This window comes from Nomascus leucogenys, chromosome 3, assembly GCF_006542625.1.
Source record: "Nomascus leucogenys isolate Asia chromosome 3, Asia_NLE_v1, whole genome shotgun sequence".
Taxonomy (NCBI): Eukaryota; Metazoa; Chordata; class Mammalia; order Primates; family Hylobatidae; genus Nomascus; species Nomascus leucogenys.
In genome coordinates this window covers 18389059-18401457 of record NC_044383.1, presented here as the reverse complement: position 1 = coordinate 18401457, position 12399 = coordinate 18389059, and the positions used below count along the sequence as shown (strand labels likewise).

Below are 12399 nucleotides of genomic sequence, written 5' to 3'. Positions count from 1 at the left end.
TGGGTTGGTTCCAACTCTTTGCTATTGTGAATGGTGCCACAGTAAACATACGTGCGCATGTGTCTTTATAGCAGCATGATTTATAGTCCTTTGGGTATATACCCAGTAATGGGATGGCTGGGTCAAATGGTATTTCTAGTTCTAGATCCCTGAGGAATCGCCACACTGACTTCCACAATGGTTGAACTAGTTTACAGTCCCACCAACAGTGTAAAAGTGTTCCTGTTTCTCCACATCCTCTCCAGCTCCTGTTGTTTCCTGACTTTTTAATGATGGCCATTCCAACTGGTGTGAGATGGTATCTCACTGTGTTTTTGATTTGCATTTCTCTGATGGCCAGTGATGATGAGCATTTTTTCATGTGTTTTTTGGCTGCATAAATGTCTTCTTTTGAGAAGTGTCTGTTCATGTCCTTTGCCCACTTTTTGATGGAGTTGTTTGTTTTTTTCTTGTAAATTTGTTTGAGTTCATTGTAGATTCTGGATATTAGCCCTTTGTCAGATGAGTAGGTTGCAAAAATGTTCTCCCATTCTGTAGGTTGCCTGTTCACTCTGATGGTAGTTTCTTTTGCTGTGCAGAAGCTCTTTAGTTTAATTAGATCCCATTTGTCAATTTTGGCTTTTGTTGCCATTGCTTTTGGTGTTTTAGACATGAAGTCCTTGCCCACGCCTATGTCCTGAATGATATTGCCTTGGTTTTCCTGTAGGATTTTAATGGTTTTAGGTCTAACATTTAAGTGTTTAATCCATCTTGAATTAATTTTTGTATAAGGTGTAAGGAAGGGATCCAGTTTCAGCTTTCTACATATGGCTAGCCAGTTTTCCCAGCACCATTTATTAAATAGGGAATCCTTTCCCCATTTCTTGTTTTTGTCAGGTTTGTCAAAGATCAGATACTTGTAGCTATGCGGCATCATTTCTGAGGGCTCTGTTCTGTTCCATTGATCTATGTCTCTGTTGTGGTACCAGTACCATGCTGTTTTGGTTACTGTAGCCTTGTAGTATAGTTTGAAGTCAGGTAGCGTGATGCCTCCAGCTTTGTTCCTTTGGCTTAGGATTGACTTGGTGATGCGGGGTCTTTTTTGGTTCCATATGAACTTTAAAGTAGTTTTTTCCAATTCTGTGAAGAAAGTCATTGGTAGCTTGATGGGAATGGCATGGAATCTATAAATTACCTTGGGCAGTATGGCCATTTTCACGATATTGATTCTTCCTGTCCATGAGCATGGAATGTTCTTCCATTTGTTTGTATCCTCTTTTATTTCATTGAGCAGTGGTTTGTAGTTCTCCCTGAAGAGGTCCTTCACATCCCTTGTAAGTTGGATTCCCAGGTATTTTATTCTCTTTGAAGCAATTGTGAATGGGAGTTCACTCATGATTTGGCTCTCTGTTTGTCTGTGATTGGTGTACAAGAATGCTTGTGGTTTTTGTACATTGATTTTGTATCCTGAGACTTTGCCAAAGTTGCTAATCAGCTTAAGGAGATTTTGGGCTGAGATGGTGGGGTTTTCTAGATATACAATCATGTCATCTGCAAACAGGGACAATTTGACTTCCTCTTTTCCTAATTGAATACCCTTTATTTCCTTCTCCTGCCTGATTGCGCTGGCCAGAACTTCCAGCACTATGTTGAATAGGAGTGGTGAGAGATGGCATCCCTGTCTTGTGCCAGTTTTCAAAGGGAATGCTTCCAGTTTTTGCCCATTCAGTATGATATTGGCTGTGAGTTTGTCATAAATAGCTCTTATTATTTTGAGATATGTCCCATCAACGGACAGACTGCCTCCTAAAGTGAGTCCCTCACCCCTGAGCAACCTAACTGGGAGGCACTCCCCAAGTAGGGACAGACTGATACCTCACTTGGCCGGGTACTCCTCTGAGACAAAACTTCCAGAGGAACTGTCAGACAGCTGAATTTGTGGTCTCACAAAAATCCGCTGTTCTGCAGCCACCACTGCTGACACCCAGCCAAACAGGGTCTGGAGTGGACCTCTAGTAAACCCCAACAGACCTGCAGCTGAGGGTCCTGTCTGGTAGAAGGAAAACTAACAAACAGAAAGGACATCCACACCAAAAACCCGTCTGTACATGACCATCATCAAAGACCAAAAGTAGATAAAACCACAAAGATGGGGAAAAAACAGCAGAAAAACTGGAAACTCTAAAAAGCAGAGCACCTCTCCTCCTCCAAAGGAATGCAGTTCCTCACCAGCAACGGAACAAAGCTGGATGGAGGATGACTTTGACGAGTTGAGAGAAGAAGGCTTCAGACGATCAAATTCTCTTTTTTTATTGTGTCTCTGCCAGGCTTTGGTATCAGGATGATGCTGGCCTCATAAAATGAGTTAGGGAGGATTCCCTCTTTTTCTATTGATTGGAATTGTTTCAGAAGGAATGGTACCAGCTCCACCTTGTACCTCTGGTAGAATTCGGCTGTGAATCCGTCTGGTCCTGGACATTTTTTGGTTGGTAGGCTATTAATTATTGCCTCAATTTAAGAGCCTGTTATTGGTCTATTCAGAGATTCAACTTCTTCCTGGTTCAGTCTTGGGAGGGTGTATGTGTCCAGGAATTTATCCATTTCTTCTAGATTTTCTAGTTTATTTGCATAGAGATGTTCATAGTATTCTCTGATGGTAGTTTGTATTTCTGTGGATTGGTGGTGATATCCCCTTTATCATTTTTTATTGCATCTATTTGATTCTTCTCTCTTTTCTTCTTTATTAGTCTTGCTAGCAGTCTATGAATTTTGTTGATTTTTTTCAAAAATCCATCTCCTGGATTCATTGATTTTTTTTGAAGGGTTTTTTGTGTCTCTATCTCCTTCAGTTCTGCTCTGATCTTAGTTATTTCCTGCCTTCTGCTAGCTTTTGAATGTGTTTGCTCTTGCTTCTCTAGTTCTTTTAATTGTGATGTTAGAGTGTCTATTTTAGATCTTTCCTGCTTTCTCTTGTGGGCATTTAGTGCTATAAATTTCACTCTACACACTGCTTTAAATGTGTCCCAGAGATTCTGGTATATTGTGTCTTTGTTCTCATTGGTTTCAAAGAACATCTTTATTTCTGCCTTCATTTCATTATGTACCTAGTAGTCACTCAGGAGCAGGTTGTTTAGTTTCCATGTAGTTGAGCAGTTTTAAGAGAGTGAGTTTCTTAATCCTGAGTTCTAGTTTGATTGCACTGTGGTCTGAGAGACAGCTTGTTATAATTTCTGTTCTTTCACATTTGCTGAGGAGTGCTTTACTTCCAACTATGTGGTCAATTTTGGAATAAGTGCGATGTGGTGCTGAGAAGAACGTATATTCTGTCGATTTGGGGTGGAGAATTCTGTAGATGTCTATTAGGTTTGCTTGGTGCAGAGCTGAGTTCAATTCCTGAATATCCTTGTTAACTTTCTGTCTCGTTGATCTGTCTAATGTTGACAGTGGGGTGTTAAAGTCTCCCATTATTATTGTGTGGGAGTCTAAGTCTCTTTGTAAGACTCTAAGGACTTGCTTTAGGAATCTGGATGTTCTTGTATTGGGTGCATATAAATTTAGGATAGTTAGCTCTTCTTGTTGAATTGATCCCTTTACCATTATGTAATGGCCTTCTTCGTCTCTTTTGATCTTTGTCGGCTTAAAGTCTGTTTTATCAGAGACTAGGATTGCAACCCCTGCCTTTTTTTGTTTTCCTTGAGTTTTCTTTTGTGTCCTAATATATTGTCTATCCTGGAGAACATTTTATGTGCTGAGGAGAAGATGTGTATTTTGTAGCTGTTGATTGAAATGTTCTGTAAATGTCTGCTAGGTCCATTTGGTTTAATGTGCAGTTTAAATCCAATATTTCTTTCTCTGTCTAGATGATCTGTCTAATGCTGAGAGTAGGGTGTTGAAGTCCCCAACTGTTACTTTATTGGATCAAATAACACCGGTGCCAAGAAACGGCGCCAGGGAGCCCAGACACGCACTCTTAGACTGCCACTGTCACCCCTGAGGCCCAAAGATTGGCCCAGGGCCAATTTCTCCCTTTAAATTTCTCCCTTTAAATTTATTAATTTCTCCCTTTAAATGTAATAATATTTGCTTTATATGTCCAGGTGCTCTGGTGATGGCTACATATTTGTTTAGAATTGTTATATCCTTTTGCTGAATTGATCCCTCTATCATTATAAAATGACCTTCTTTGTCTGTCTTTATTGTTTTTGACTTAACATCTGTTTTATCTAAGTAGAGTTACTCTTGCTTATTTTGTTTCCGTTTTAATGGATTTTTTTTTTCTATCCCTTTATTTTCAGCCTCTGTATGTCTTTACAGGTGATATGAGTTTCCTGCAGTTGGATCATGTTTTTCTTTTTTTTTCTTTTTTAAAAATCCATTCAGCCAGTCTGTGTCTTTTAAGTGGAAGGTTTAATTTGTTTACAATCAAGGTTACTATTGATATATGGGGACTTAATTATACTTAATTTTTTTGTGTATAAAATGAGAAGGTTGTCTTAATAATTACAAGGTTACTATTATGAAGCATTTATTTTAGTATTAAATATTAAGCATTTTACTTAGAATCTCATTTTATCTTTAGAAAAATTGTATATTCTAGGTGGAAGCTCTACAATTAAACTGAAGCTTAGAGAAATTAAGTAAGTTTGTCCAAGGTTTCACAGCTAGTAAGTAGGAAACCTAGATTTGACTGCATAGCTCATGCTGTTACTCCTTTACAGCTTAAGATGCTTTTCATTCATCCATCCATTGATTGATTGATTGCATAAGTGTATACTGAGGCTAATCATGTGGTAATTGTTGGCTATGTTAAGTACTTTTCATTGTATTTTAATATGATGGGAAGTCAGTGAAGGATTATTAGTAGGGGAATGATAGGAGTAGAATTATGTTTTTAATCATTCTGGTTGCATTCTGGATAGTTGAATGTTATAGGAAAGGAATAAGAATGGAAATAAGAAGACCAGTTTGTAGAGTATTGCAGTAGTCCACGTGAGAGTGGGTGGTGGCTTGGACTGAAATGGTAGTTGTAGAGAAAGGGATCAGTGGTTGGGGTATTGTGGGGTGCTAGAATTTAAAAATGCTTATAATTAGTAGGATACAGACCAGACACCAATTAAAATGGATTGTGGCCATTGGACTAGAGTAAGATCTTGATGAGCCATGTTGTGCCAGGCATTACCCCCTCTGGTTATCTATTGTAGGGAGTTTTGAATTATCTCAAGTGAGGAGTCAGGGGAACGGGGACAGCAAGACTGATACTTGGGATGCTGAGGTACATCTACTTACCAACAATCATTGAAACTTTTATACTTTAACATGTGGACGGGGCACGGTAGCTCACACTTGTAATCCCAGCACTTTGGAAGGCCAAGGCGGGCGGATCACGAGGTCAGGAGATCGAGACCACGGTGAAACCCCGTCTCTACTAAAAATACAAAAAATTAGCTGGGTGTGGTGGCGGGCGCCTGTATTCCTAGCTACTTGGAGAGGCTGAGGCAGGAGAATGGCGTGAACCCAGGAGGCGGAGCTTGCAGTGAGCCGAGATCACGCCACTGCACTCCAACCTGGGTGACATAGTGAGACTCCATCTCAAAAAAAAAAAAAAAGAAAAAAAAGAAAAAAAGACTGTAATCCCAGCATACCTAATTAATATTCAATCTCTTTGTGGGTTGGTTGTATGGGGTGTTGGAGAAAGAGGCAACTTAAGAATGGCACCAAAGTTTTTGCCCTGAGCAACTGGATGAATGGAAGTGCCATTTACTCAGATGGCAAACACTGGTGAAGGAATGGGTTTGGGAGGAAATGATCAAGGTTTTAGTTTTACACATGTAAAGTTTGAGATGACCCTCTATAGATATCCAAATGGATATGTCAAGTAGTAGTTTGAATTCATGAGAGATTGTGGGGCTGGACATACACATTTGGGATATATCAGAGCACAATTCTACTCTGTATGATTATGTAGTAGCTTTTTCCCTTCAAAAATCTCTCAGCAGCCCGATACTAATGCTTAAAGTTACAGTGTTAGAAATTCATTTATACTCTTTGGTTTTTTAAAAACCAAAGTACATAACCCGTGGAGAAGATTCTTTTTGAAAATGCACTATAAGGTGAATTTGTTTATTACACCCTTTAAAATACAGCTGAGATATACTACCTTGAGAAGTTGCCATATTGATTGAGAAAAGTAATGCAGAGAGAGTTATGGGGATATGTTGCATGAGATACTAAAGTATGAAGTGGTAGAAGATTTTTCATGGATATATTTTTATGAAAAAGGAGTCTTGCACATATAGCATGTTCTCATTCATATGTGGGAGCTAAAAAAGTTGATGTCATGGAGGTAGAGTAGAATGATGGTTACCAGAGGCTGGGAAAGGTTTCGGGGAGAAAGGGATGATGAGAGGTTGGTTAATGGATACAAAAATATAGTCAGACAGAGGGAATGCATTCTAGTGTTCAATAACATAGTAGGGTGACTATAGTTAATAATTTATTATATATTTCGTAGCTAGAATATTTGAATGTTTACAACACGAGTGTGTTTGAGGCAACAGATATCCTAATTACCTTGTTTTGGTCATTACACCTTGTATACATGTATCAAAATACCGCATGTAGACCATAAATGTGTGTAATTGTTCAGTATCGGAAAAAATGTTTAAAAAAGAGGAGTCTTGCTTAGATGGCCTTAAGTGTAGATATTAGTATTAGATATTTAATGGCTGGGGAAGTCTTTGTGTGGTTGTTTGTGTTTTATATTAATATTCAGTTTATTAATTTACATTTTAAGTCATTTTGGTTATAGAATACAGAAAGCTTCAAATTAAGACATCTAATTTTTTTCTTAAATCTTTGAATTATATTTATAAATCTTGTCATTCTGTTTATAAACGGATTAATTTAGAGTAAAATAAAGACAACATATAGATTGGGCTACAGACCATTTCTTCTAGTAGTTTCCACAAGTTACATAAGATGTACTAGTAACAAAAGAAGAATTTTGACTATTTTCTTTTTTTTGTGGAAAATTAAGTATTTTCTGTTACAGAATTAAAATCATTAGTTTATTTTCTGTATTAATAACAATATTTTGTTAAATAAATGTAACTATTAGTGTTGGTATTTTACAGATGCTGTAACAAATTATCACAAATTTGGTGTCTTAAAACAAAATACATTTGTTAATCTCTTACCATTCTGGAGGTCAGAAATCGGAAATCAGTTTCACTGGGCCAAAATAAAGGTCTTAGCAGGGTTGCACCTCCTTTGGAAGGTAAAGGAGATTATCTGTTTCTTTGATTTTTTTTCCAGCTCCTGGAACTGCATTCTCTGCATTCTTTGCCTCCTTGCCTCTTCCTCTATCTTCAAATCCAGGACTGCAGCATCTTGCTTTGATAGTCACATTGCTTCCTTCTGCAGTCAAATCTCCCTCTCTTATAAGGACACCTGTAATTATATTTAGAGCCAATTTAGATAATTCACGATACTGTCTCCCAAATTTCAAAATCCTTAATTTAATACATCTGTAAAATTCCTTTTGCCATATAAGGTAAAATCCAAAGCTTCAGGTGATTAAGACCTGGATACCTCCTTTGGGGGCTATTACTCAGTCCACTGGAAACTTGTTCTGCAGTATTTTGCTTTAATGCAGATTTGATAAATATATTGGTGATTTAAAAATGTACCCAATTTTCAAGATTTTTTTCATGCCAGTGTTCTTTATCAAACTGTTTTCCAAGTAATACCCACATATTACTTGACTGCTTTCAACTCTGTGCCTTTGGGTGGTGGCCTGTTTTTAATGTTTTATTTAGAAATAATTTTAAAGTTTTAGAAAAGTTATTATACAAGAATAAGAATAGTACAAAGACTATCTGAACGTCCTTTTCCCAGATTCATCTATTAACATTTTACTCTATTTGCTTTGGTATAACTGACTTACATGTTAAAATAAATCTATATTTCCTTTTATGAAAATAAATACAACATTTATACCAATAGATGCATTATATATAATTTCTATATGATTTCATGGCTTTTCAGTTAAATTAGAGGTTGGCAAACTTTTCTGTAAAAGGCCAGGTAGTAAATACTTTTTCTTTGCAAGTTACATGGCTCTGTTGCAGCCACTCAGCTCTGCTAAAGCAGCCATAGACAATACTTAACTGCAGGAACGTGGCTGTATTTTTTTAATAAAACTATTAAATGATTTCTAAGTTACTATAGTTAAATTAAAAAAGAGGTTCCTTTAATATCTCTGATTACTAAGGAATAGTTCACAGTCTTTTCTCACTCAGAAATAATAGTTTTCTATAGCTGATTTAAAACATTATCATTTTCAAAGAGATAATCTGAGATACTTCCTAGTTTGTACCTGAAAAATACAGACCCATACAATGGAAGCATTGAAAAAAATCTTGAAGATGAATCAATTAATACCTGGGTGAGTGAACACATGAAGAAATGAAAACTGTATGGGTCAGTATCTCTTAAATCAGACTCTGCTTGGGAGTTTTAAAATTTTGTTATTAAATGATAATCTAAAATTTTTGATATAAGCAAATTGGAAATTAACTGCCTGATCTCATAATTGAGTAATGTCACTGTATTGTAATGCCAGCAGTTGTGTTGACAGTTTAAAGTCGGGATTAAGTAGTATCCCTTTAATTATTGTAGGCTAAAAACAATACAACTGAAGTGTACTAATACTTTTGTGACAAGTGAAGGGTAAATGATTATATGCCATAGTATATGAATTTAAAAGATTTGTAAAAAGTAGGTTGAAGAAAAATGATGGGAGAGTTATGTTGTCAAAATAATGTAGGTGTGCTAAAATTATGTAAAAAAGGCACTATGAGAATTAGTATCATTTTTAACTTGGGACCCATTATTTAAGCAAAACAATATCATTTGTCATATTCAGTAAATATTAGTTTTATAAATTTACTTATATATAATTTATAAATGTATGTTGGTTTAATGCTTATAAAAGAAATTTAAACATAGGAGTTGATGTCTAGTATTTGAGAATTTTTTAGTTTCATCAAAATTAAAATAATTTGTGAGCCCTAAAGTTTGATGAAAATATATTCCCTTTAGGGGGATTCCTTCTATTATGTTTGAGAAACACTGATGAGGAAACCAAGACTTATGAGTAACGTCGTGAATATGGATAGGAAAAGGCTGTGTTTTCAACTTTATAGTATTTGAAATTATTCTACACTAATTTAATGATTTTTATTTTATGATGCATTTTTTTTCTTTTTGAGGACTCTCTACTGAAGCAAACTTTGGTTGTTCTTAATAATGCTAAGAAAAATGTAATCTTTGTTTTCATATTTGTTTAATAGTTAATAATTTTTAAACTTTAATTTTTAAAAGTTTTACTTCCACTATTAAAAAAATAAATATTTATTATAACCCTTGGTGGTGGATTATTATATCCATTTCTGTAGATGGAGGCTTGATGATAGAAGAGGTAAACATACTTGCCTGACAGAACTGATATTTGAGTACATTGTTTTCTATTTTAATACTCTTGTAGCATACTAAAGTAAATCTGACATTTTATATAATTTAAATAATTCTTTAAAACTGTGAAATTTATTTGAACATCCAAGTCCGATTGTGAGTATATGACTTTTTTTGACTATAAGCATTACATTTGCTGTATTATTCTTGTTATAGTTCAGATAATTTATTATATATATGTTATATTTGTTAACATGATAAACATTGAATTCTTAAATTCTCTTGATCCATATATTGTATTTCTATAATCTGAGGGCTTTGTTTAATCGAGTATGTTGTTTGATTTTTTTTTAATAGGTCCTGATTGTTCTTTGAATGTTCCCTCTACTGAGTCTTACTGGATTCTGCCAAATGTTAAACCCTTCAGTCCTTCTGTAGGTCGGGCTTCACATAAAGCAGTTTTACATGGGAAATTTATGTGGGTGATTGGTGGATATACTTTTAACTACAGTTCTTTTCAAATGGTCCTAAAGTAAGTATTTGTTTTCAGATTCTCACTGTTTTTTAAGCTGGATTTTTATCCAAAATGTCTTTTTTTTATAAATTGTTGTCCGAGAGTAAAAGTGGTTATTTTTGTGGTAGTATCTATTTGCTAGTGAGACTGATTTGTGAATATATGAACTCAGTATGTCCATAGCTAAAGATTTGTCATTGTACATAGAAGTCTGCTTCATGTAGAAATGCTATTACCTCTCTAGGGTACTTTTAATAAATTCTGAGTAAGAAAATATTAACTTCAAATACAGGCAGGCCTTGCCTATAATAGATAAAATGAATCATGCCACCTTTTTTTTTTAATGAAGTAGAATCTCATATATAAAAATCCTCTCAATTTGTTCTGTAAATTTTAATGTACCTAAATTTTACTTTGTATGTACTTTACAAGCTTTCATTGGGAGAACAGTTCTAGTATTATGAGAGAGATGATTGATTTACTGTTGGCTCAATAGAGATTGTTCTCTGCATGATTGGATAAGGGGAATCATATGGATGGCAGCTTTATCTGATTTCTTCTTCAGCTAATGATTGTATTTTATGAACCGTTTAGTAACAGAATAATAAAGGAAATAGGGAGAATCATTTGATTTTTAATGTTGTTTCCAGGGTAGTGTTCATATTATGTAATAACTGGTACAGCTTGGGCATCAAACAATCAGAACTTGCCCTGGACAGTATACCATAATGATGTATACCCAATAGAATTGCCAGATTTAGCAGATAAATATACAGGATACCCAGTTAAACTTGAATTTCAGATAAAAAAACAAGTACATTTTTAGTATAAGAAGGCCCTTTTGCTGTATATATATATATATATATATATATATATATTTTTTTTTTTACAAATTTACAAAATTTTTTACAAATTTTGCATGGGTCATTCTTTAACAAAAAAATTGTTTGTTGTTTATGTGAATTCAAATTTAACTGGGTATCTTGTATTTTGTCTGCCAACCCTAACCACTGAATATATTAACCCTCATAATTAGAAAGATTTCAAAAATTCTGTAAGAGGAGATTGCTTTAAAACTATGATTGAATGTGACTGAAATTAAATTAGAAAATCGAATAAATTCTGGAGAGGAGGGAGTTTTATGTAAGTATTTAAGTGACAAATTAGAATTTTTTAACATATGAAGAATAAAATACAGAAGAAAGAATTGAAAGAGAGTTGGTGGGATTAAAATGAATTGTTAAGATAAAAACCTGGAGAAATATTGATATTTAAATGTGAAAATTAAAAGGAAATTAACTATGTTTAAAGAAAATGAAAAGTCTGTGAAAGTAGAGTTGAACTTTGAATTAAACTGTGATATTTCCAAAGTTGAGTTTGTGAAGACAAAGAGCAACATTGTCAACAAGGAAGTTTGTAAATTTTAAGTTTGTGGTCTTTGCAAGATGAGTAGCATATCAAAAATTAAATGATGAATATTGATATTCTTTTAAATTGCGTATTTTCCATTGGAACCAGATAAACTATTTAAGCCAACTTTTTTTTTGTCTGAAATCTGGGTATTTTGGTTACATTGTTTGTATAGATTTGTTTATATATATAAACAAATGAGATATCAGAGTAGAATAATTGTGTTGCTGTTTTCATAGGTTAGAGAATACTTTTCATCATTCTGAATGTAGTTCAATTGTAGGTAAGGATAACAGCTTTCAGAAGTGATAGGATAAGTCATAACTTGATTTAATCATCTTCTGTAGTGGAATTTAATTGGGGTGGAAATGTTACATTTTAAGACAAATTATTCACTAAATATAAAAGCTCTGTGTTAGTGTCTATTAAATTAGAAAGACTTTTACAGAATATATATATACATTAACATTAATGAAAATTAACATATATTCATGAGGATAGCAAACTTCTGAAAACACTACGTGCTTGATGCTTGGGATATATCATTGGATATAACAAATGCCCATGTCTTTGTAAAGTTAGTGAGGAAAGGCGGGCAATGACAGAAAAAACATTATTACCAAAGTAAATTATAGATATGAACATATATACATATAGAGACATAGATGAGATGGACGGATGGATAGATACAGATAGATAGTAGGGGTAGCTAAATCAGGAGTGCCAAAGAAGAGGGAGTTGCAATTATAAATGTAATAGTTAAGGTAGGCCTCATAACAAAGGTGAGAACTGAGCAAAAACTTGAAGGAGATCAGAGGATTGCAGTTATTTGTAGGCACAGAAAAGAGCCAGATCAAAGACTTAAGATAGGAACTCCTTGAGGTGTTTGAGGAGCAACAACCAGGCCCATGCAATTTGCATGGAATATATGAGAGGGATACATTAGAGTGATAACAGGGGAGAGAGACAGGTCATGTAGGATGTTGTAGATCTTTTGGGAGTCATGGGAGGGTTTTGTGCAT

General features: G+C 34.6%; 1 protein-coding gene across 10 annotated transcripts in view; it reads left to right on the top strand.

The window, feature by feature from the left end:
• ATRNL1 (attractin like 1) overlaps positions 1–12399 on the top strand; it is an 853525-nt gene that overhangs the window by 60655 nt on the left and 780471 nt on the right. For all 10 annotated transcript variants that reach the window (XR_004028677.1, XM_030806602.1, XM_030806597.1 and 7 more), the window contains exon 6: positions 9811–9985. Coding sequence is in view for 9 of the 10 variants with exons in the window: in XM_030806602.1 (XP_030662462.1) it covers positions 9811–9985 (175 nt within the window). In the remaining variant the exon portion in view is untranslated. The remainder of the gene's footprint in view (positions 1–9810; positions 9986–12399) is intronic.